The sequence below is a fragment of the Palaemon carinicauda genome, chromosome 19 (assembly GCF_036898095.1).
Source record: "Palaemon carinicauda isolate YSFRI2023 chromosome 19, ASM3689809v2, whole genome shotgun sequence".
Classification (NCBI taxonomy): domain Eukaryota; kingdom Metazoa; phylum Arthropoda; class Malacostraca; order Decapoda; family Palaemonidae; genus Palaemon; species Palaemon carinicauda.
The window spans coordinates 125402553-125429329 of record NC_090743.1 but is presented as its reverse complement, the minus strand read 5'-3'; the positions used below and the strand labels follow the sequence as shown (position 1 = coordinate 125429329).

Sequence of the window (26777 nt, the reverse complement as noted above, 5' to 3'; positions counted from 1 at the left end):
TACGGGGCTTGTCCCGGCTCCCGAATAAAGGAGATGGCGCAATGCGCATGTGAACGACAGAGGTCATGTCCAACGGGATCGTTGAAAGAGGCGGGGCAGGCCTGGGCAGCACAGCGGACCTTCTGTAAAAGAAAGGAGACATAAGTCTGGATGTTCCTTGAGACTCTGGTAAGGGATTAAGATCTACTAAGAGAGCCTAGATAGAATGAAGTATGTGTGCATAGGGGAGTTCAGTGACTGAGAGCCGGAGATCCATATTAAAATATTTTAAATATAAAATGTTTTCTGCACTGGAGTGTGCCGGAGCAATCAAAATGGGTCCGTATCACTATAAATATTATTAAAATAAGAATAAATAAACTAATGAAATCTGCAGAACCTCCGACAGGGTCGGGGATCCAGTGACAGGCCCGTAATAAATAGATTATAAAACACAAGCAGTAGCTAAAGGCTAAGGCTAACATTATTGTTAAGCGTATTGGTGATCTCCGGTGAAAGGTCCTGAATAATTCAGTTGTGATTAATAATGAATATTTTGTGTGGATATGGCCGTGGCCGGGGACTGGGTGCAAGGGGCCACCGGGGGATGAGGCCCTTCCAGAGGGTTGCATTCTAAACAATATATAACTATAGTTCCAAGCTCATTGAGTATCCCTCATGGCGGAGTAGAACTTAAGGCGGAGTGGATGAATGTTCAGATCCTACTCCCAAGCCGTAACGGGGAGAGGACGGAACTACGAGGGGAACAGGGGGGATCTTAAGGATGGCCCAAAACAATGACTCACACAGGAACAGGACCTATTAATAATGCTATCTATCTTAATAGTAACCACAAACTAAAATAACTCGTAAGATATCATATACCTGTAGAGGGGGAGGGGGGAGGGAGAACCCGTTGATCGTATAAAACGGAAAACGGGAAATCCACTTCTCATACTCGAGGTTAAGAAAGAAAACGAGAGAAAGGGTAACTCGTGACTGGCAACAGAAAACGAGAACTCCATGCTCTCGCTCTTGTGGTTACATTATAAAAAACGAATTAAGCACACTATGATATGATATAAGTATAACAATAAAATTGTGACATCCAAAACAAGACTTCAAACGAAGAATAACGTCTGCTACAACAAAATTTAAAAGGATATAGACCACTGACGAACGCCTCTCAGGGCGGGTACTAAACTATAATAAAGCCAGAACGCTATTCTTGTTCGAGACTGGACTTGCTAGCAAAATGTACCATAGGAAATAATAATAATAATAATAATGGTTCAAAAAGGCGTAAGGCCAGTGACTTAATCAAGAACCTAACTGACAGAGTACCAAATGGGCAAGACTAACATGAACTCCCAGCGAGACAAATCAAAACAATAATGGCTGCCGACACCGCGGAAGGCCAAGCCGGTCGAAATAAAAACAACACTATACTGGGTAAAGGACAACTGCCCGGTACTACAAAAAGCTGTCAAAACAAACTATGGTACTTAACATTGGAATGGGTGAAGTTGGAGCTTCGGTCATGACGAAATTAATCCACGAAAAGTGAAAACACCGAGAGCACAAAATTCTAAGATCACGCTAGCAAGTCCAAAGCAGAAGGATGTTGTTCAGATGGCGCTCGCGTCGGGGCGTCGGTGGCGTGGTTCTAGTAGCGTAGCTGGTGCCTCTGTATCGGCCCATCCCTTTGACGAAGGAATTAGCTAAATGGAAGACAGCCTGTGAATAGTGGTTTTCACGCGCCTCTGCTTTATACACGACACCCACAAGGTGCTCGCGCGAGAGTAGTAACCTCTGCATTCCATGCTTTTATCTTTCTCTGGTATAATTGGAAGGTTTATATCAGAAAAGTGTATAAGAAGGACCCTTTTCACCGGCCGCCACAGGTCGACCCAGAAAAGATACATCATACTTAAAAACTAAATTAACAAGAATAACAAAAACAATATGCAAAGAAATATAAATAAAGTGATTAATCAAACCCATAGACTGTAGAAAAAAGGTTGAAAAACTGGTCAACATGGAGGAGCTGATACACCATGCAAGGATAAATACCCTTCAGGATAGCCACTTCAAATGAAGGGAGGACAGTAATGATAGTTTTAAAAAGAAAAAGAAACATAAGGAAAAGACAGCCTCTTAATAAATCACCAAGCAACCATAGCCCTTCTATTAAGCCTGCTCAACGCACCATTTAAAAAAAAAACAAGAAGAAAAAAAGGTAAGATAGAATAGTGTACCCTCAAGCAAGAGAACTCTAACCCAAGACAGTGGAAGACCATGTTACAGAGACTATGGTACTACCCAAGAATGGAGAACAATGGTTTGATTTTGGAGTGTCCGTCTAGAAGAGCTGCTTACCATAGCTAAAGAGTCTCTTCCACCCTTACCAATAGGAAAGTAGCCACCGAACAATTACAGTACAGTAATTAGCCCCTTGAGCAAAGAAGAATTGTTTGGTAATTTCAGTGTTGTCAGGTGTGTGAGATAAGACAAGAATGTGTAAAGAATATGCCAGACTATTGGGTGTATGTTAGGCAAAGAAAAAATGAGCTGCCACGAGAGAGAGAGGGGAATCCAATGTATTGCTGTCTGGCCAGTCAAAGGATCCAATAACTCTCTACCGGTATTATCTCAACGAGTGGCTAGTGCCTTGGCCAACCTACTATCAATTTATGGACATGTGGAATGCATAGTCATTTTCCTTTATTTCTTATTGGAAAAGTGTTTTGATTTACAATCTTGGACCTGGAATGGATAAAACTTGTGAACCAAGGTACCACTACTTATTCAAAATTTAATTTATAGAAAAGATTTGCTACCAAATGTATTTTTCTTATAGCAAATAAACAGTAATCATATTGTATCTAAGAATTTATATCTTATCAAATTTGATAATTTTTAAGTCTGAAAAGGTGTGTTCAAGACTTGTTATTTTTTTAAATAAGGACAATCACAAAAACATTGTTTTATAATTAATGTATTTTTCTTTCTACATGCAGGAAATGTAAGGGAGGATTGTAAAGAAAGTGATTGTACATTAAAGAAGTGCACTCAATTCTCAGACATACATGAAAGTCACTAGTTGGATTTTGCAGTAACCCTTTTGTCTCCAACTGCATTCTATTTACATCCAGTCTTCCAATTTTCAGTTCAACATCTTACAAGCTTGTTCCTCATGGGAGTTGCGAGCATATCCACCAGAGACCCTTTCAGTGGTGTTAGAGAATCACTGTTCGGCCTCCAGGATTCCCCATTTTATCTTATTCTAAGGAGACAGTAGGTACAGGCTAAATCTTCCTGTTGGCTTGATGAAGAAAACATCACCAGGGGATTCCCTCTCGATTCTCCCCCCTCTAGTCATAAAATATGTTCGCAGGTGTGTAGGAGGGGTAGGGCTTTCACCTGGTCGTATCAGGTGTGTCGGCAGAAGAAACGCATCTTCATCAATAGTCTGAAGTTACAACAAGCTTTCCAAAGATGTTTGGAGCAAGCACATGGTAGTGTTGATGAGCAACATCACCGTAGTAGCTTACTGCTATATGCAAGGGGACAATTTCCTTACCTCTTTAAAAGTAGACCAAGCAGATGCACATCTGAGATGCAAATCATTGTACAGCTGTCAGCTAGATACATTCCTGGGATGATATGCATGATCAAGTCAGATATCAAATAAGTGTGGTTGTTCTTAGATGGCCACAAACTGAATGGTATTCTGTCCTGTTAGTACAGTATCTCTAGCACAGAATGCGACTTTCTTGTTAATCTTTGCCTAGAAGAGCCTCTGAGAGCTTCAGGCAATCTTGCCCATGCAGGGACCTTAGTCTTATTTTAGCTAACCACAGTGTTGATGAATTGCACAAGAACTCTTATATTAACCCACTCTTAAGTTTAGAATGCCTCTAAGTTTTATACATGAATTCGTGACCATAACTCTTAACTCACTTGGCATGCAACTCAGATTCAAGACCTCCATTCCCTTGCTTCATAAAGTGTTGGGGATAAACAAGAGGGGAATGTTTTGTGTCCTATGCCTGTGGTGCTATCTGAAAAGGACTTGATATTTCAGGCTAAAGTGTTGACAACTCTTATTTAGCACTGGCAGTACCAAGAAGGAGCTGTCGAAGAACACTGTCTCTTTCTGCCTTTGTGAGAAAATCAAGAGCATACTCTTTGACTATTGAGTGGTCAAGGTACCAGCGTGAACTAGAGCAAAGGGGTATTAATCTCTTTTAGACACCTAAGAATCTTGCAGTCGGACAGGTGATTAAAGGGTTTGGAAGTTTCAAACAACCTTATATTCAAGGGAGCATACCCATAAGTATTTTAACTTGATGATCTTGATCCTGTGGTGGTTGCTTAAGTGGACTCTCTGTAATACATAAAATAATTAAAAAGATCATATTTAGTGGAATAGAAAGACAGCTAGGTTTTAATCAAGGTAACAGGAAGAGTGAATGGCTCTCCTGCTTATTCTTTCCTTCTACTCTCTAGGGGATGAAGCATTCATACAGTTTCATGCTGGATCTGACATTGTAGTTGGGAAGCTACATATCTGAGCACCATTCTAATTAGACTGGATCTTTAAATAGTAGCTATCATCTTCCATATCAAGGGGTAGGATGGTGGAACGAATAACAACCAATTGGCCATCATGCGCTAGGTATTGCATTCCAGACTGCACCACCCTTCTGGGGAGAAAGATTCATTCATCAACAGAGTACCAAATACTTAACCAAATACACTTCAGGCCCATTTAATCTACTCATCCCTGTGATGGGCTGATATGAGGATTCTAGAGTCATCTCCCTGGCTTCCAAGTGGGACTAGGGAAACTGGCATATTCCAGGGAAGAAAAAGTTTCAACCATTTTTTGGTTCTATGGGCAACTTTCTACCTGGCGATATGGGAATTTCCCCGTTTTAAAAGACCAAATGTTTGTATAAACATAGGAATAGCAAACTTTCAAAGTACAGTAATTTGCCTTTTTTCGGACAATACAAACCTAAGTATTTTAAAGCTAGAGTTCCCATCTCAACCACCCTCTCTGTTTTCAGCCAAAAATCCAAAGTTAAAAGTCTTTGATAGGGGAGTGGCCAGGGCTACCTGTAGTTAACTACTACTTCAATGGTTTCAACAGCCCTTCCCCATTTCAAAGGACTGATTTGTATAGCCAGGAAAAATACAAATTATAGTACTGTTCTTTAGAATTTTTTTTTAATGCATCACAAATATTAGGGGCATTGTATAAATTTAGTGAACATAAATATAAAGAAAACACTGAAACCAACACCAACCCATTATGTTGTGTAACGGGCCTAGTTTCAGCTTACAGTAATACACACTTTTGATGAGATTTTTTCCAATATCTACATCCTCAATTTGACCAACTATTCAGCTTTTAGTTAGCTTATAGTCTCTAATTACTACTTTGCTTTATACAAAGAGAATCATCTGGCCAATCATTTAAAATGTTAATAAATTCCAACTTGCTAAGTTGTTAAAAAAATTTATTGCTAATTTACTTATAAGAATGGTGTGGTTCCATATGAGTTAAGGAGCACAGGTCTGTTCACTGGTGTTAAGACTGAACATAATCCCAATATTTTTGACCACCTAGTTCACCGACTTTATTTTCCTCTACTGTCAAACTTGTGATTCTCCTTCTTCTGTTCTTCCTAGCCTTGCGTTCTTCAATCAGGAGGCCCATTGCTTCTTTCATAATTAAAACCCTCTCATCTTTTCCTCTTTTGTTTTGGATAGAAAAAGAACTTGGTTGCTCAATCCAGTTTGCAGTCCATCAAAAAGAAAAAGATGACGGAAAAATTCCAATGCTGTACATATTTATTGTGGAAGTTGTATATTATTGTGACTAAAATTGCTTTCAAAATACATCCTACAAAGATTTTACATTTGATTATTGATGATTCTATCTTGCATTCATGAAGTTGACAAAAATGTAACACTGATGCAGTACTGTATTTATAGATCCTCCATCCTTGGAATTGGGTCATTACCACTCCCACACAATTACTGCAGCTCGATAAATTTTAAGATTATAAAACTATAATTATCTTCTAGAATGTCTTTTTTTATTGCAAAGTCTTTTTTTTTTTACAGAATACTGGTTTTTTAAATGAATAATTCACTTCAGAAAACTCTTAAAAAAATTAAAAGTAAAAATTCTCAAATACAATACTTATACCGTTTTTAATTCCGTGTGAATATTTTGTATACGATAATAAGTCATATGAATACCATTACCTTGAGCATTGATTCATGATTGATGAATACACTATAAAATTATTCAAAAATAATAAACAATGTTTTTTTTGTTATCAAGTGAAACCAAAGTGTAGGGTTATGAAAAGCAATGGTTTGTTTGTTACACGTTCATGAAAATTAATATGTACGCATTTAATTACACAAATTAATGGTCAAACTATAAACTTCATGTAAAACTTAATACATGAGAATAAAACTAAAACTGGAATGGAACTTAAATAAAAAACTAATGTATTTAGGCACTTTTGCACCTATTTAGTAATTCATTAATAACCAAGGTTTGTCAGCCCCAGTTGGCATTGTGGAATTATGATATTCCTTTGCTAATGACCAGTATCTGTAACGCATCAAGTGACCTGCCATCTTCGGTTGTCGAGCGCGGGTGAAAAGGCCTTTCATACATGCCCCTGGTCTGTTGTATTCTGAAATGATGAATATTGTTCTCTTAGTGACTCAACGAATGAAAATGTAGATAGCTGCAAGAGTTAATTTTTGTTTGTTGCCTACAGTGTGCAGATTGTAATGGAGGCTGCTTAATGCTGTATTTTTAATCCTAAACTTAGAGTACTGTACTTATTGTTCTAAAGCTTTGGTCACTGGCATTTTTCTTACTCGTATAGTAATATTTATAAAAGTTTATGTTTAATTGGGAAATTGTATCCATCAGCTCTTGGCCTGGATAAACAGTCACATGCAAACATATTTAATAAGATAATTTTTAGCAAAACCTAGGCCTTAGCTTAAGTACCAAGTGTTGTGATAATGATGACAGCTGAATAAGTTTTTCATATTCAGATTTATCAGCAGAGTTGTAGCCTTATATGCTTTTCTTACTGATGGACTTATACTTTATTGGCAAAACAACTTCCTATTAGGCTATAACTATTGATTATTCTTGTAGATGGTGTTGAAAAATGTCACTATTTATATTTTGGTATTCAGTAAATATAAAGGTCACTATCACAGCAGAGGACAGAAAGTTATTTTTCATTTGTGTGGAAATACTTATATTATAAACTACCTTATCGTCCGTTGATGTTAAAACAAAAACACAGTAGAAATTACCATATCACTTTTGATTAATTTAATTCCTTTGAGAAAAATTGTATTGTTTTCTTACTTCTAATCTAACCTTCTATCCAACTATACAAAATATTAAGTTTTTACAAAGGAGTGTTTAACCTTAGGTCAGAAGTTTTAGCATACAGTATATGAAAATGGGTTTGTTTGTTTGTTATTTACATACTACAAAGCATAGTGTATTTTATATTATACTTTTAAATTTTTTTCCCATGATTAGCTTCCATTTTAAGATGACATTGGTACGATGAACATTGGAGATGATGGCCTAGTCTATTAACGACATAAGATACAAGCTCGCCTGCTAGATCTTGACAGTTAGCTTAGGAATGGAATAGTTTGTAAAGCACAGATCAGAAACATCAACTGGTTTGTGATATTATATTTCCTTAAACAGCATATGACTATCCAAATACATGATCTACAGAAAAAGAGAAGCATGCTTTTAGAGAAGTAATCTAACAGCATTTCATGGTAGTCAATTAGTTTCCCAGAATATGAATAACAAATGCTTACTCAGTAAAATGATTAGGAGTGAGATGTAGACTTGGGTAAGGGCCTAACTTGAAAAATTGAACAAGTATGCTTCATCCTCAGTGAAATGCCTGTATAGTCTTCGTCTCGAGACTAACCCACAAGGCGGTCAGAATTAGCCTATCAGTTGAGATGTGGTGGCAGACTATGACACTTAGAGCCATCAAGTAAGAGCTGAGGTGCCATTGGTGAAGTTTTCTTTGGCCACCCTGTATGGATCCTTTTCTTCATCTTCAGCTTTTACCAATTCAGTTGCTGACATGTAAGCATGAGATTGACGTGTTAACAAAGTTGTGTGTGCACCACCCCTGAAACCCATGATCACCATTACGGAAATGAAGTGAAATAAAACAGCAGTTTCTAGGAGTACAAGAGAGGACCTCCATAGGCTCAGTTCTTGACCTGTGTTAATTCAAATTGGCAGTAAAGATTAAAAGGCAAGGTATAGGATGGGGCCAGACCTTTCATCATCATCATCACATCATATTTTTCCCGTACGGGATTAGATACTACGTGAGTTTTCTTCACAGTCTTTTATCATTTATCCAAGTGCCCATCTTTCTTTAAAGGATTTTCTGGGTCTTTTTTTTATTAATCTATGTCCTGTTTCTTTATTTATATACAGTGTGCACTACTGGTTCTATTGAACTTTTCACTCGTCTTCCCTTATTACGGTGCCAAATTATCTCATTGATTCAAGTAATTTTCTAATTTACGATATGATCTACAGATCTGAGCATTCTATAGTCATGCCTCACAAAATCTCAGTTTTTATACTGGTGTCTATGTATCGGCTAAAAAGTAGTTCAGACCTTATATTTGCAATGTAAAGTTTTTGTATTTTTTTAACTTATGGGATAACGTTTTTCCCCAGTACTTTAACAGTCTCCTGTATTATCCAGGCTGTTGCTAGTCTCTATTACTGACAACTGAAATAAGAAAGATAGCTAAGAAGAGCACTAAACTGTGTATCTGCCTAACAAGGACTGCCTCTGACAGCTGATGTTCACGTGGAAGGATATTGTGCCCTTGTGCAAGTAAAGGTGGAGAATACATAGGAAGAGAAAGAGGGAGTTACCTGACCTTCCAGGCTGTCACCAGTAATGATTATGATGATTTTGTTGAGAAGCTCTCCCACCTAGCTAGCTATCTGTAAGGCTGTTCTGAGTTACAAAAACCAATTTCTCATTTTTTTTAAATAGTGAAAAGGGTTCTTATGAAATAATCAAAACTAAGACATTACTCATTTGCAGGTAGAAATGGACAACAAAATATAGAGATACACACAATAGCTCTATGGAGATTATACAAAGATTGACTTACACGCAAGCAGAGGACAATAGCCAGAATTTAAGGTATCAAGTTCAGTATCATGACTGATGTCAAGCTTAAGAGGAATAACATCTATCACTTAAGGTAATTCGCTCAACACTGTTTTTAAGCATACAATATAGTATTCTGAAATTCTCAGATATAGCACTTTATAACTTTCAAAATTATACGCTAAACCCATTACAATACAATACAAAATCTAAATAATTAGGCTATAAAATGTCATGGTTTAAAGCATTCCCTACACAAACATAATTAGACATATAACACCCACATAATAAACATTAAATATTTTGCCTGAATACTGCATAGACTTTCAATATTTACATATATGATCTATGCAAAGATACACGGGAATAAATATTCATGCCTCTAGCAATATTTAAAAATAAACATGAGGAAATTATTTAATAAAAATATAGCCAAAGGACAAAGAAAATTTAATATTAATGAAAAAATTCTTTAATAGCCAAACTTAACACATGAATACTTTACAGTAGAAAAAAAATACAAGATTAAATTAGGACAGACATACTGTAATAATCACTAAAATGTTAATTTTCATACACATTACTAAAGCCCATTATAGATTAAATACTGTAGAGATATTGTTTAGAAACATCTTTAAAACTGTATTATACTGTTAAAGGTCTCATTTCTCTATATATATATTCTATAGTTGAAGTTTCATTATGTATATATTTTCCCCATTATTGAAGTCTCATATTTATTCCCTGTACAGTATTTTGTATTGAATACGGATAAAAGAAAGAGGCCATGATTTAGGCTTGTGTGTAAGTCAAACTAATGACAAAGATGTAATAATTCATGTAAATTCGTCAAAATTACTGTGCAAAAAAACACCTGTAACTTAATGCTTTTGATAGTCAGCAGGTAGACTAATGTATATCTTCTTGGACAGTTTTTAACCTCTTTTCTGTTTTGTATTCTTAATATAAAATTTGTTTGATCAAATGTTAATGCACATTTTACTTTAGAACTGCCCCTTAATCCAAGAAATTGGGATTATTTAATTTAAAAAAAAAAAAATTGAGGGCATATTTTAGACGATAGCCTTGAGATCATTTTGATACTCTGTGGGTAAACTAATTCAGCTGATAAATTTCCTTGTCAATTGCATAATTGTAAGTATTGTACAGTACTGTATTCTTTTAACCCTTTTAGCCCCAACTCCTTAACAAATTATTTGGCCCTCAAGCCCCAGGCCCTTTTTGGACATTTAACCTAACACATCTTAACACCTAAACCTATACAAGATAGGACTTTACTATATTCCTTATCATAAAGCCAACTAATTTTCCTTTTCCTTTCAATGTTACGTAATTTGTAAAATTTTCATATAAAATATGATAAAAAAATGTCAATTACTAGATGTAAATTACTCTATGTGATAAGGCACCAAAAGGTGAAGTTTTATCCCAATGTAATTTGCACATTTTCACGCTCAAAGGGATAACGAACAGGTTTTACATGAAGTTCTAGAATCAATTGTAAATATGAACCTTCCTTCATGATGAATTTTCAAGTTTCTACAGGTTGGCATTTTATCTTGAAAAATTAAAAGGGTATTGACAAACCTAGATTGAAATTTAAGACCCTATATTAAATTTTCCAAGTATAAAACTAAATTAGCAAAGTATTGTTTTGGGTTGAGCATTAGTAACATCTTTTTCAAAAGCCAAAATTAAATATATGTTGTATAGCTTACATTAGGACTATAAACTACTCTTTATAGAAAAAAATATGATTTACTGTAACCTGTTAAGCGTCACTCGCGTAATAATACGTTCACCACGATTTACTCTGTGCCGCCTAAGGGGATGTTACGTTTATGACTTTAAATGCATGTTTCAAGTCGTCACTCCCGTAATAATACATTTACCTGTATAGTAAGTACAAGAACACCAATTGGCAACACTTGGTATATGTAAGCTGTAAATGTTAACTTGTATGCTCTTTGTCAACTTTTATTGAAGGTCGCTTGACGTTAGAATTTAGAAAACTGGTTTCCTTTCAGTGCGCTTTAGGCGTTTAAGCCCAGAAGGTAATTTGTTTTTTTTTCTTTCCCAATGAGTGGCCTAAAAAGGTGTATCCTAAGATGAAATATTTAAAATAATAGATGATGAGTTTGATAATAATAAAAAAATAATAATGCGTAATGTATATTTTTCATTCGGTATTATGTACCCTTTTGAAATAGAATAGTAGTACTGTTTTTTTTTATTAGATCATTTGATTAATATTACTACTTTTAACTATAAATACGAATTATAAGTATAAAAATTAATATCAACTTTGAAAATCTATCATTAGTAAAATGACCGCCAACTGCATAAAAAGCATGACGGTACGTCAGCAACGAGGTGGTCCGGGGGTGGGGTACGCTTAACAGGTTATGGAACTGTATACTTTGGACAGGTGCTAAATGGACTATCTATAGAAAGGCCCGCAAGGGCTTGATACCGATTACGGAGAAGATGGGCTGCAAATTTAGGCTGACGATTTCTTGTGAATATTCCCTTCTTGTTGCCTGCAACTCGTCTGAAACCTACCAGTTCAAGTTGAATTAAACAGAAAATGTTCAGCTTTCTAAAATTACATAAAATTAACAGTATAACAGAAAGATGCCAAAGGTTATTCATCCTTTGCTCTCATTCCAGGTAAGGTCAAAATTTTATAATTGATTAATGGTAAGATGAACAATAATATTCTCGTTAGTCATTATTACATAAACATTCTGTTGATTTGCTTCAAATACTTTTAGAATGCAAATATGGTTAATAGTTAGAATTCATACTAGGATATAAAGATGCCAGTGAGTTTCTTGTATAAGTGCAAAGTAATAAAAAGTCTACTAGTAATATGTTGCCAGCCATTACTTTTTAAGAAAAAAAAATTTTGAGTAAACACTGCCACTTTAATTAGGTACTGTACCATTATTATTTCACAGCCTGGTAGAAGCAGTTTACTATATTGTTAAAGTAATTTAATGAATGAGAATATGTAAAGAAAGCACGCAATATATTGAAATACCAAATTCCAACATTAATGTACAAGGAATAATTTAAAAAACAGATTTTTATCTATATTTGGGTGAGATGGCCATGTTGTCCTAATGGAAGGTTCCTAAAGGTAGCCTTCTAAGAGATATTTGCTACAGTGATACTCCCATAGAATTAAAACCAAGTCTCCAGGATTCCAATTCCTGGCACGAGTATCCAATAAAGGATATCGTACATCAGGGGACGTATTTTTAGACATGACACATGGCAATCTTCACCCTGAATAGATTTAACACTTCGATGTAAGGGGGAAGAGTGGCAAAAAGGGAGGGGTGCCGTTCTAGGTACCCGGTGGATCCGCTTCCGTACTACTACTGTGACACCATTCCTACTCTTGCCGTTAAGCGGAAATTGCCACAGATAAAGTAATATTGGGAGGGATCAGCAAAAGGGTGGGTTCCATCAGGATGACATGGCCATCTCACCCAAAAATAGATTTTTCACTTTGGTCAGAATCCGTTTTTTGGGCTCAGGCCATGTCGTGCTGATGGAAGTATGCTAGAGAAATGTCTTGAAATTGCTATTAGATGTGGGTTTGTGTATGTGCCTTCTACCTTGAATAGATTCTCCTTATCTGGTCTACTAGACCTATATGTGGAAATCCAATGATCTCTCATGCATACCAAACCTGAAGCCGGCTTAGTGCATCCTGCCCCCCAGCAAGGAAATGTCGATGTCGACAATAAGGATTCAAGGTTTGTATTTCCCATCATAACAAAAAGGGTAGAGTTTGAAACGTACACTGTTAACTTACCTGAAGTACCTAAGGTCATGATTATTCCTTTAGGAAAATAAAATTGTGACTTCAAGAACCTAAACACCATAAAGGGTTTAGTAAAACTCTAACATACTTTATTAGCTTATAACCGATGGAGCAGTAATAAGATGCAAATACGGTTCAAGTATTTTATTAGGCAACTGTATTATCAAAATGTAGTTATAACAAAGTATGTATCTGATCCAGCATACAACACAAAACATATTTTCTCATATAGAAAAAATATACAAAAATACATTATCAAAATAATGCCACTCAATGGAAGATGTGAAAACCAAATATATCTGACGTAGTCAGATGTTCGGAAATGCATAAAACACCGTAACACAAACGTTCACTCAGCACTGGTGTATCGATCAGATATGCACCTACTCAGAACAGTGCGTCAACCATAGTTGTGATCTGCACAAGTGGGTACGTATACCCACACATCTGAAGCACTGCAAAGTCCCAAAATAGTCCACTGTTTTTCGCAGCACTAGACGGCAGGTTTAATCACACTACCAGCCGCCACCACAAAATGTTTTATCTCTTGCACTTGCTTCGCGTAATGTTTATAGAAGACCCTGGATGATTTCCACCCAGTGTACGAGCGGAGTCTCTCAAAGTCCATATGCTGAAAGAAGTTCAGCGAAGAAGCAACTTTCCTTGGATCGTGACCCGCGGGTGTACTGTCAGGATCCGCCTTCAGAATAAAGTAGGTGAGCTTTCGCTCTCAGTTGTTTTAAAGACAGGTTCGATTCTGAGGTTTCGCCTCTGAAGAGCTGTCCTCCTTTGAAGTTTAAGTTCTTCAAAGATAGACCTTAAGACACTCTACTGGATGCAAAGAGGCATCTTCCTTCAATGTGCAGATTTTCCAAGGACCCCACCTCTTGGTGGGTAGCTCAGTTCTCCTGAATCCAGGAACTGGATATGGCCTTCATCTCTATTTAAGGCCACTATTTCACTAACTCTAGCCCCTGAGGCTATAGCAAATAGAAAAATAACTTTGTTTCAAATCCTTTAGAGTAGTTCTCATTATCCAGGTTCGAAGCATAGTGCAAGACTTTGTCCAAAGACCACGTGATGGGCTTTGGTGGGGCTATAGGCTTGAGTCTAGCACATGCTTTCGGAATCTTATTAAAGATTTCACCTGAGAGGTCCATCTCGAAAGCATACAGAAGTGATCTAGCCAGGGCCGACTTACAAGAAGTAATTGTAGTAGAACCCAGGCCTTGTTCGTGGAGGTGTATGAAGAATGCAAGACAGAAGTCTATCTATATTTCTGTCAGTTTCCTTTCTATCACAAAGGTCACCCATTTCTTCCATGACGATTCGTACTGTCTCCTAGTAGAACATGACTTGAACTCTTCGATGAAGTCAACTTTATCCCTTGAGATTCCAAACTCTTAGCGGCAGAGAAAATCATGAGATGTAGGTTGCTGGTTCTCGAGGATGAAACGTAGACAGTCAATCTCTGGACCAGTTGGGACAGCACTGGATTCGGTAGTGGGAATAACTTCAGATTCAACTCTAGGACTAGAGGAAACCAATTGCTCTTGGGCCACTTGGGGCTACCACCACTGCCATCCCTCTGAAGGATCTTAGCTTGTCGAGGACTTTAAGCAGGAGATTGGTTAGTGGAAACAGGTAAATGTAATTCCACCTGTTCCAGTCTAGGGACATGGCATCCATCGCTTCTGCTTGAGGGTCCAGGTAAGGGGCTACATAACGAGATAGTTTCTTGTTGTCGCTCGTTGTGAAGAGGTCGATCTGCAGTTCTAGGACTTTTCCCAGGATGAAGGAGAATGAGTCTGCATCCAAGGACCATTCTATCTCTATATGCTTTCGCCTGGATAGAGCATCCGCCGTCACATCGCGGATCCCTTGTAGATGAACTGCTGATAAGTGCCATCTCTTCTTCCTTGCCAGGTAGAAGATAGCTAACATCACATGGTTGATGTGAGGTGATCTCGAGCCTTGTCGATTTAGACACTTTACTATCACCTCGTTGTCCAGGACCAACCTGATGTGGGTTGATCTGCGAGGAGATAGTCTCTTCAACCTTAGGAACACTGCCATAGCTTCCAAAATATTGATATGAAACTTTCTGAACTGGCGCGACAAAGTCCCTTGCACCTTCCTGTCGTGAGAATGACCTCCCCATCCTTCCAAGGAGGCATCCGTATGGATCACTACCGATGGTTGTGGTGGTTGTAGGGGAACTATCCGCGCTAGACTCTTGATTGTGGACCACGGTTTTAATTGTCTGCACAACAAGGCCGGAGTCAACCTTAGTTGATCTCTTCGAGCGTTCGATGCGTATTTCCTCCAGACTCCTGATGCATCTTTTAAACGTGCATTTAGCACTGGGTTTGTCACTTCTGCGAACTGTAGAAAGCCCGAGACTCTTTCCTGATGGCGTCTTGAAATCCTCTTGTAACGGATTAGTCTCCTGACAGACCCCGCTATCTCTCTCCTCTTCTTGGATGGAATGGAGAGGTGGTGTGACTAAGTTCCATTGGATTCCCAACCAGTGGAACTGTTGAGCTGGAGTGAGACGAGACTTCTTGCGGTTGATCTTGAGGCCTAAGTGTTCCAAAAACTGGATCACTTTTTGAGCTGCCTGCAGACAAGTAATCTTGGATGCTGCCCATACCAACCAATCGTCTAAGTAAGCTATCACTTGAACACCTTCGGTGCGTAGCTGTTGAACGACTGTGTCTGCTAGCTTGGTGAATGTCCTTGGGGCTGAGTTCAGTCCAAAAGGCATGGCTCTGAAGACAAACTTCTTCTTCTGTAGTCTGAATCCTAGGTAGGGGGAGAAGAGGCGACTCATTGGGAGATGCCAGTAAGCATCTGCCAGGTCTATTGAGACCATGAATGCCCCTTTTGGCGGAAGGATCCTTATGTGTTGCAAAGTAAGCATCCGGAACTTGTTGTTCTCGATGAACTTGTTGAGTGGAGACAAGTCTAGAATGACTCTTAAGTATGTCAGAGTCTTTCCTCGGAAAACAAAACAGCCTTCCCTGGAACTTGATGGACTTCGTTTTCCTTATCACCTTCTTGGTCAAGAGTTCTAAGATATATTCTTCCAACAAGGGGGTGGAGCGTTGGAAGAATTCTGGAAAACGGGGCGGAGGTTTGCTCCATTTCCACCAGAGTCCATTCGTAATTAGGCTGTGGGCCCAAGGATCGAAGGTCCAGCGATCCCGAAAATGATGGAGTCAGCCCCCTACCTGAAATCCCTCATTGCTGGGGGTGTCCTGCAGACTTACCTCCGCGACCACATCCTCCTCGGCCCCGAGAGAAACTACCTCTTGGAGGACCTCTCCTGGAACCTCTTCCTTTCTGGCTGGGACGAAAGGAAGTCGACTGCTTCTCAAAGGTAGGGTTGAACACAAGCGACTGAGTTACCAGCTGCTGAGGGACCATCTGGAAGGTGGTCCGAGGCACTGCGGTCATGGTCATAGCGGGAACTTGCGCAGGTCTTTGAGGTCTCCTTGCCCTCTTGTTCTTGGGTTGGGGACCTCCCTCCGTAGAGGATTTCCTCTTTGAGGACATACCCCATTTTTGGAGAAGGTTCCTGTTCTCTGTCGCTGCCCTCGCAATGACCTCTTGGACCAGATCTTGTGGAAAGAGGTCTTTACCCCAGATGTTCGAGGTAATCAACTTCCTTGGTTCGTGCCGGATGGTTGCTGCAGCCAGGACGAACTCTCTGCAAGCTCTCCTCGCCCTGAGGAAAGCGTAAAAGTCCTTCACAAGGGTACCCATGTGAGACTTGGCTAGGAAAAGGAAGATTTCTGGGGCATTATGCTTGCTCGCACTTAGTTCCAAGCAGTTCTGATAATAGAGAGGGGCCGCAAGTCTCTCCTTTGACTCCTGTTCCTTCTTCAGAAGATGGTCTGGCAACTTAGGAAGGTTCTTGTTGAACTGCTGTCCAGCGATCTCCGGGTCTAGTTTGGAGACGGAGAAGGTTAGGTGGACATCCTTCCACTTTCCTTCACTAGTAGGCAGTGCGTGGGAGAATGGCTTGCATTCTTCCAAAGTCAGGCAGGGTTTTCCCTTGTCGGTAGCCTTGACGACAGAGTCGAACGCTTTCTCTGTAAAGGGAAAGGAGATCAAGGAAGGGGCAAGAAAGGTAGTGTGCTTCTTGCTCAGGGCTGTAACTTTAGTATAAGTATGTTCTGATCCCTTCAGGGTCTTCAGAAGGATGGCCTGCGCCTTATTGTGTTCAAACATGATGACTTCCTTAGGGACCGTTTCTTCTCGGGTTGCACTCTCGTCCCGCAGTCTCACATAGCACTCGGGATAAGCAGAGAAGTTAGGCCAGAACTCGAGGTCCTCAATAGGTCTGGCTCCCAGCTTCTCAGAAACGAAGTTTCCCATCCATCATGGGCATGTGCTTCGCATACCTCCAAGGATTGGTCTCGGAGCAATAAGGGAGATCGGACACTCTAAGAGGCTTCTTAGACGTGCCCTTGATGGTCCCGAGACGGTCAATCTTATCCTGCATGGTCCTTTGCTCCTGTTGGAACGACTCCATCATGGTTTTAAGAGACGCCAGAATCTCATCACTCGCATTGTCCTAAGCAACAGGTGGTGGAGTTGGTGCAGAGGACGTTGATGGCAATGACTGGTATGCGGCCAAAGCAAACTGGCGGTCTTCTGTCGCCGTTGAGAGGGATTCCTCTTTCTCCATGAGGGGAAGATCCTCGTCCTCTTCAGGGATGCCATGCAGCAGGTCTTGTTCAGTGTCAGAGGACACTTTTGACATCCTCTCTTGCTATATGTTCATGCCCTCTACGGTCCTATTGGTGTCAGAGTCAATCTTCAGCTGGATGAAGGGAGACTGAAGCTGTTCCTGGGACACCACCACACTAGGAAGAGCCTTGGGGAACAATATATGCCTCAGGGAGTCGTTGGGTAGGTATGGACCCGGGGAGTTCTACTGGAATCCCCTTACCCAGGGAAAGGGTCGCCAGACTATCTAAATAATATACAATATCATAAGGGGCGACAGCAGTCATTAAATGGCTGCCTCCGGCATCGGCAATGCTCACCAAAAACTCTTAAATTAATGAACTTAACCGTGAAAAGCGAGACCAAAAATACACCACGGAAAGATTGAATACTCAACTTTCCAGATGATGAAGATGCTGATGATTGCATGATGAGATAAATTCCAAAACTTGAAAAAGACACCGGGCTAAGGGAGAGCGCACACACTTTTAGCAGGCTACAAGAATAGGAATGGTGTCACAGTAGTAGTACGGAAGGGGATCCACCGGGTACCTAGAACGTCACCCCTTCCTTTTTGCCACTCTTCCCCCTTACATCGAAGTGTTAAATCTATTCGGGATGAAGATTGCTATGTGTCGTATCTAAAAATACGTCCCCTGATGTTATACGATATCCTTTATTGGATACTCGTGCCAGGAGTTGGAATCCTGGGGACCTTTGGTTTTAATTCTATGGGAGTATCACTGTATCAAATATCCCTTAGAAGGCTACCTTTAGGAACCTTCCATCAGCATGACATGGCCTAAGCCCAAAAAGTAATTTTCCTTGTGACATCTGTGCAAATCAATTATCCAACTGTTTTGTACATACTTTATGTATTTCCCAAACTAATGTAGTTGTTCATTTATATTTCTTATATGGGATGAGAAAAATAATTCCCCTTATAATTAGAAAGCTAAAATTTTATATTTTGAATGCAAGATGGAATTGCCTCATTGAGGGTTTTATTGGCTAAACTAAGATAGCGTGAACGTAGAAAGTGTGCAGCTAGTTTTGGTTGACGATTCCGGGTAAATATCCCCTTCTTGTTTCCATCTACTCTTGTAGAACCTAAAGAAAGCAGGATTAAAAAATCTAAATACTGAATGCCACTTTGTGAAAAACACAAGAACCAAAATCACCGCCACCACAAAATCATAACCAATTGTATAACTTAACTATATTTAAATGTAGAAAATTATCAATAAAAATGGGGATTTTTGGGCTCAAGCCATGACGTGCTGATGGAAGGTTCCTTCAGTAGCTTCCTAAGGGTATATTTGACTACAGTATATATTCCCAGAGAATTAAACTAAAGGTTTCACAGAATTCTAACTTCTGGCGCGAGTACCCATAAGGTTTCCCTTTGGATATCGTATATCAACAGGGGACATATGTATTGACACGCCACATGGCTATCTGCACCCTATCTAGCGTTTGCGCTCCGGGGGGGTAGAGTGGCAATTATGGGAGGAGCCGTTCTAAAAACTCTCCTCCTACGCTACTGTTATGGTACCTAGCGATGTAAACAAACAGCCGCCCGCGCCAACTCCATTCCACTTCTGTAGCGCTTTCCTAGCAGTTGTGTTTTTCCCAGTTTTGCGTAATTTGTGTATCATTGTCTCATTCTTCGGCCTCGCCTTCTTCTGGAAAGTTGAGTACCATATTCTTGTATTGTTTAAATAAGCTCCAGCCGTAAAGTAACGATTACTTTTCCTTAAATCTTGTGTTTTGTGGCGGAGCTGTACCTTCACCGGATGCGTCATGTTGAGATGCTGTTGCTCGCCCAGCATGCTTTATTTAGTTAGCCAGAGCAACGTTACCGGTCCGTTAACTAATGATTATAATAGTTAGTCTTCATTGCTAGGAACTAGTTGTTTTATGCTGTTGGTATTCGCCTTCGGCGATCATGTTAGCCGACCCTAGCTAGCCTACTGGCCTAGCCCCTAGGCAAGATGCCTAAGTGTTCATGTTTACTTTTGCATAATATGATAGTGTTCCTAGTGTTATAAGTGAAATGAAGATTCAGGCATTATACATACAAGATTCAGTGAGTGCATACATGATTTTTTCGCCTTCGGGGAAGTTTATAGGGGTCTCCCTATCCTTGATATTGTTGTTTAGGTTAGGCTAGGTCCCTTCTGCCCCTTCTCCTGGCCATAGATGTGCGCTTTGAGTTGGGGACAGACCCTCAGAGTATCAGTTGTTCGCCTCCATCCCTCCTTTAGGGGAATGTACTCCTCTTCTGGTCCCTTGGAGAACGAAAGTGGAGGGCTTAGCCCTGCCCCTAGTCCACACTTGGTCGGGTTACGACCCCTCCTCCCTGTGGACTAAAGACTTGCCCTTACCCTGCCTTTCCTGGCCTGGGAGACAGGTTCTCCTAGCCTAGGTTAGGCAGACATTGGGGATTCTGCTTCATTATAGTTCAGGACAGGACACCAGTGCTGTACCTACTCAGGGCTATCCTACCCTAGGCTGGGGAATGTACTCTTCCGGCCTAGACAGGCTAGCCCTGATCAGAATCCCCCTCCTTGGGGTATGCAATAGGGGACTTCGGCCCCTTTTGCACTTCCCCTTCCTTTGGACTCTTTCACCCCCCCCCCCATCCCTTTCTGTTGGCTTGCCATCACACCCGTTTCCGCCGGCCTACATCCTCGCTGTGTGCCGCCGACATGTAGGACCGGCCCGGTCCCCTCTTCGGCCTGTCCGTTCTGCTGCGCTTCCCACTATAGTCAATCTATGGGGTTGCCATTGCTGGTCGGTCTGCCGGAGGAGGACCTCCCCCTCTTGAGTGTTCCTCGGCCCTCCCTTGGGCCGCCGCAGGCAACCTAGCCGCCGCCGGCAACGTGCCGCCGGATGAAAGACCTCATCCCCTCCTTAAATTTTAACACTCCTTCCGGAGGCGGCAGGGTTTGGGTACTGAGTTATCCCATTCTTCCCCCTTCCACCTCCTATCTTTCTCTCTCTCTGTCAGTGCCGTTTCACTGCCGCCTCCTCTCTCGGCACCTGCCGGCAGTAACCCCGACTTCCTACCTGTCTCATTGAATGTAGACAGTGTGTATATGACTGCCGACTTGCCGCCAGGGGTGGAGGGAAGGCCGCCGGCTCGCCGGAGCCCACCCACTACCAGTACCATTGTCTCGTCAGTATTCTATGCCGCTGCCGGTTGTCACCCTATAGCATCACCCTCTCTCCTTGCCACTTAGACTGCTGGCTTAGAAGAGTTCCTTTCTGATGGAGATCCACCGGCGCCGGTCGGGCCCCCGCCATGGTAGCATGCCGCTGGGCTACCGGCAACACTCAGGTACATTATAGTGGACAGTCACGCCTTACCCGTGCTGGCCCGGTGCCGCAGGGATTATTGTGCAGCTGTGGATAATAGCCAGTACTCTTATGGTATTGAGATACCCTTAACTAAAAAACTATTATGTATAGTTGTACAGTAATTAGTTTTCCTGCATATTCTGTGCATCCATGTGCGGTCCTTTACCGGGGCCTATCCTATCGAAGGGGGGTTCGCATACCCCCCTTCTCATTAACTGAATGAACTCAGTTTTTACCCTCCCATCATCCCTGGTTCTCTGTAGGGAGACTAAGCTTGGCTCATCCTTCACGGATGTTCTCCTGCCTCCCGGGATATACTCAGCCCTCGGGAATTAGTTACGATGAGAGGTCATGGCAATGGACTGGGCGGGATGCACGAGTATGTGTCTTCCCTACCTTCCTTTCTAGCTTATCTATCCTAAGCTTATACAGGGAATCTTATATTATAAATAATTAAACTTAGTTCCAATCTAAGATTAAATTAAGTCAGTTGTGTATTGACTTCATGTACTCATAGCCTCTTTCTTTTACAGGAGGAGCTGGTGAAGTGTGAGAGCGCCTTCTGCAGCGTTCGTCGGCCGGACTTTTACGGTTACCGGGCATGCCGATCCCACGCCAGCTGTTCAGCCTTAAAAGGGGACCTTCGCCATTGGGACCCGCAGGTCTACACCGTGTGCAAGAAACTGCTGGATGAGGCGTTCGATAATCCTCCATCCACGGAGGTTAGGGACAAGGCCCGAGAGACCCTGCGCAAGTGGGTGCACGGGTTCCAAAAGAACGCCACGGGGCCCTACCTCCCAAGCGCGAGGACGAGAGCCATGCTCTTCCCCACAGTATCTGCGGATGCCGTCATCTCCAAGGACGAGATCCCATTAGTTCAACTACCGGCCGAACCGGATGTCTCTGCCGTCCTTGATAAATGCCACCTTGACGAGGTAGAGAAGATGTCGGAGGTCTCCGACGATATTGAGAGGACCCTCATGAAAGGAGGTCAGGAGGAAAAAGAGGACCTTGTGGAGCCCTCGGATTCTGAGGGCGAGATTGCCCGTACACCCTCTGCGGCTTCCGTTACGATCCTGGAGCCTACCCCCTCTACGTCGTTCACCCTAGTACCCGCCCCAGCGGGTTCCCAGGATACCCTCCAGGCCTTGATAGCATTCCTGGACGAAAGACTCCTCCAGATGGAAGAAAATATCAAGAAACAGATACCGGGCATGAAAAAGGCGCCCAAGGAGATCTCCGTCAAGGATCTCCCTGAATGCTCAGTGACGAACCCTGGGTGGCATGCAAAGTTTATGCCAATCACTGCCGGACGCATTGTGATTAATGCTAAGTTAGGTGCCGTTCCCCTTAAAGAGGTGGAATTCTTCCCTAGCTTTGAGGCCTACCCGGACTGCTTCGTCCGTCTGAAGTCTGAGCCATCCTCCAAGGAGGAGACCGAACCGAAGGAGGTAATCGTGCTGGAGCACTCCAAGGCTCAGGCTCTGTTGGCCACCAGCCTCAAGCAGGGGCTACACCAATTCCAAGGTGCCAGCCCTAAGCAAAAAAACACCCGTCATTTCTTGCTTCCCCCACCAGGGTCTTCCCTTTTGCTGAAAAGGCCTTCACAGCTGTGTTAAAGGCAGTGGAGGAGAACAAACCTTGCCCTACATTGGAGGAATGTAGGCCTCTTTCCATCGCCCTACCCCTGGACGACAAGAGCTGGAAGGACATCCAGCTAACTTTCTCGGTTGGGAAGCTGGAACCTGACGTCGCCGGACGTCAGTTCAACGAAGACTTGCCCAAACTCACAGATTACCTCCTCCGTCGGGAATTGGACACAAAAGAGAGACTGGCTGCCTCTCTGTCTCTTCAGGTGGTCCTCAAGACAATGTCCTCCAATACTCGGGTCCCTACAGTCTACATGGTCCTCGCAAAAGCCCACCTCGCCACCTTGCTGAAGGACCTGTATAGTTTCATCAAGGCTCGGAGGGCACGTAGAGAGTTCGTGTTTGCGGGCGCAACAATCAGACACGAACCCCGGAAACTGATCTCCTCGAACATCTGGGGCAAGTATCTCTTTCCTGTGGAGCTGGTGAAGGAGATTGTGGAAAGAGCCTCCACTGAGAATAGGAACCTTCTCAATAAGTGGGGCTTGTCGCGCAAAAGGAAGTCTTCTCAGGATGAGGGCCCCCAGCCTAAGAAGAAATCCAACAAGCCACGCCCCCAACAGCGTCAAGCTAAACGCCAGTTTCCGGCTCCCGCTACTCCTCAATTAGTGGCCCAACCACAACAGACCTTCCAGTTGGTCCTTCAGCCGACGGTGTCCCAATCACCAGTGTTCACCTCAGCCTACGAAAGGCAGACCACTACCTTTCGTCCCAAGGGAAGAGGCTCCGGCAGAGACTCCTCTCGACGTCCTTCCAGAGGGAGAGGAGGAAGAGGAGCAGGCGGTCGAGGTGGTAAGCCCTCTGGAAACCAGAAGCAATGAAGTGCTTCCGGTGGGAGGAAGACTCCGCCACTTTCAGGATCGCTGGACCTTCGATCCTTGGGCCCACAGCATCGTCAAGAAAGGACTGGGCTGGAGCTGGATATCACCTCCACCAGTCTCTCATCATTTCTTCCAACGATCAACCCCCATTCTGGAAGAATATGTCCGAGAACTCTTCAACAAGAAGGTGATAAATAGAGTAAAGTCCATCAGGTTCCAGGGAAGGCTATTTTGCGTTCCCAAGAAGGACTCAGACAAACTCAAAGTCATTCTGATCTTATCCCCTCTCAACAAGTTCATTGTGAACAACAAGTTCAAGATGCTGACCCTCCAACAGATAATGGCCCTACTGCCTCACAAGGCTTATACGGTCTCCATAGACCTGGCGGATGCCTACTGGCACTTTCCAATGAATCATCAAGCTTCCTCCTACCTAGGATTCAGGCTTCAAAGAAGATAATACGCCTTCAGGGCCATGCCCTTCGGCCTCAATGTGGCCCCAAGAATCTTCACGAAGCTCGCAGACACGATCGTCCAACAGCTACGTCTTCAAGACGTCCAGGTGATGGCCTACCTGGACAATTGGCTGATCTGGGCGACATCGCTAGAAGAATGCTTGCGTGCCTGCAAAAAGGTGACCCAGTTCCTGGAACATCTGGGTTTCAAAATCAACACCAAAAAGTCTCGACTGTCTCCAGCTCAGAAGTTTCAGTGGTTGGGAATCCACTGGGATCTTCAGTCACACTGCCTCTTCCTCCCTCTGAAGAAAAGGAAGGAAATAGCGGGTTCTGTCAAGAGACTTCTAAAATCCAAATGGATCTCAAGACGACGACAAGAACGGGTACTCGGCTCCCTACAGTTCGCCTCAGTGACAGACCCAGTGCTAAAAGCACAGCTAAAGGATGCATCGGGAGTCTGGAGACGAAACGCATCCATCGCTCGAAAAGATCTCAAGAGACCCCTACCAACCAGGCTTCGTTCACTCCTAAAACCCTGTTCGGAGACAAAGAGCCTAAGAAGATCCGTTCCTCTCCAACCACCGCCTCCGTCGATCACCATCCACACGGATGCCTCACTGGAAGGGTGGGGGGGTCACTCCCACCAACGTCAGGTTCAAGGAACATGGTCTCCCCTGTTCAAGAAGTTCCACATCAACATCTTGGAAGCCATGGTGGTGCTTCTCACCTTGAAGAAACTGTCCCCTCGTCCCTCGATCCACATCCGTCTCACCCCGGACAGCGCCGTGGTGGTCAGATGTCTCAACCGTCAGGGCTCACGATCGCCCCATCTCAACCGGGTGCTATTACCCATCTCCCGCCATGCGGACAAGAAGAAATGGCACCTCTCGGCAGTTCACTTACAACGATTCCGCAACGTGACGGCGGACGCTCTATCACGGACAAGCCCAATAGAGTCGGAATGGTCCCATCAAGTCCCAGAACTGCAAATCGACCTCTTCGCGACAACAACCAACTTCCTCTTTGTGACCCCATACGAGGACCCCAAAGCGGAAGCGGTGGACGCCATGTCCCTGGACTGGAACAGGTGGACCAAGATTTACCTGTTCCCTCCAACCAACCTTCTGCTGAAAGTCCTCCCCAAACTGAGAACCTTCAAGGGAACGGCAGCCCTAGTAGCTCCCAAATGGCCGAAGAGCAATTGGTTCCCTCTCATCCTGGAACTGAAGCCCAAGCTAATCCCCCTGCCGGACCCAGTTCTCTCCCAGCAGGTCCAGAAGTCGACTGTCTTCGCTTCATCAAGGAAAACCCGAGACCTTCATCTCATGATTTTCTCTCACTAGCTGTGAAGAAAAGATTTGGAATATCGAAGAAGTGCTTAGACTTCCTAGAGGAATACAAAACAAAGTCTACCAGAAGGCAATACGAGTCTTCCTGGAAGAAGTGGGTGTCCTTTGTCAAGGCAAAGAATCCTTCGGAAATCTCTATGGATTTTTGTATGTCCTTCATTCACCTTCATGGACAAGGCCTAGCAGCCAATACGATTTCCACTTGTAAATCGGCCTTGACAAGACCATTACTCTATGCCTTCCAGGTTGATCTGTCCAACAAAATCTTTAACAAAATTCCGAAAGTATGTGCTAGACTCCGTCCCGCACCCCCACCGAGGCCTATCTCCTGGTCTCGACGGGTTGTGCTTCAATTCGCCTCTAGCCTGGACAATGAATCTTGCCCTCTGAAAGACCTGACCCAAAAAGTTATTTTCCTTTTCGCTCTCACTTAGGGAGCGCGGGTCAGTGAAATAGTGGCCCTTTCTAGAGAGGAGGGCCAGATACAGTTCGCCGACACAGGGGAACTTGGCCTCTTCCCTAACCCAATGTTTCTGGCAAAGAATGAGCTCCCAACGAAGAGGTGGGGCCCTTGGAGAATCTGCCCCCTGAAGGAAGATGTCTCTCTATGCCCAGAGAGCCTTAAGGTCTATCTTCGTAGACCTTCAGACTTTGGCGGAGGACAACTCTTTAAAAGGCGAAACGTCGGGAAGTGATTTGTCACTCAAATAATTTTATTCGCAGAACAGATCCTGACAGTACACCCGCTGGTCATGGTCCTAGAAAAGTCGCCTCTTCCCTTAATTTTTTTCCAGAGCATGGACTTCGAGAGCCTCCGGTCCTTCACAGGCTGGAAATCTTCGAAAGTGTTCTTCAAACACTATGCGAAGCAGGTGCAAGAACTCAAAAGGTTTGTAGTAGCCGCAGGTAGTGTACTAAAACCTGCTGCTTAACGTTGCGAAGGACAGTGAGTTATCAGGGACTTTAACTCGACGGGTGCCTGTGTTGACCCTTGTGCGATACATAGTGTTTTAAGTGCCACTCAGTGTCACTAGAGACTGTTCCTCCTTATGGTGAAGTGATATAGACTGTTACACGTGTGCCACATGTTTATCGGACATGAAGTGTGTTTCAGATGTCAAAGACTTTCCAGTTCCACCGGAACTTACGTGTGCTGTGGCAAGATTTTCTTTTCAGATTTTACACCTTCATCTTCGACAATCTCCAACCTATGTCTGTATCCAAATAATTTTTATGCTAAATAAGTTGTCATCTTATTTTTAATTTTATTGCAAAATTCTCCCAAATAAATTGATATTTCGCTATCGAATGCATCTCATTTCGCCC

The 26777-nt window shown here is 42.5% G+C and overlaps 1 protein-coding gene and 1 long non-coding RNA gene across 8 annotated transcripts in view; one reads left to right on the top strand and one right to left on the bottom strand.

Annotated features, from left to right (window-relative positions):
* The window catches only part of LOC137658828 (uncharacterized), a 142533-nt gene extending 132625 nt beyond the window's left edge, over positions 1 to 9908 (top strand). Inside the window, exon 3 of the long non-coding RNA XR_011047442.1 lies at positions 9150 to 9908. This is a non-coding gene — a long non-coding RNA (uncharacterized lncRNA). The remainder of the gene's footprint in view (positions 1 to 9149) is intronic.
* Positions 5828 to 26777, bottom strand: part of LOC137658826 (beta-glucuronidase-like) — a 145297-nt gene continuing 124347 nt past the window's right edge. For 3 of the 7 annotated variants that reach the window (XM_068393894.1, XM_068393896.1, XM_068393895.1), the window contains exon 14: positions 5828 to 6704. In XM_068393894.1, the coding sequence (XP_068249995.1) occupies positions 6538 to 6704 (167 nt within the window). In that variant the 3' untranslated portion in view covers positions 5828 to 6537. Of the gene's footprint in view, positions 6705 to 11398; positions 11798 to 18625; positions 18922 to 26777 lie in introns of those variants that run through there. The other 4 variants (XM_068393900.1, XM_068393897.1, XM_068393901.1 and 1 more) reach the window with 3 other exon arrangements.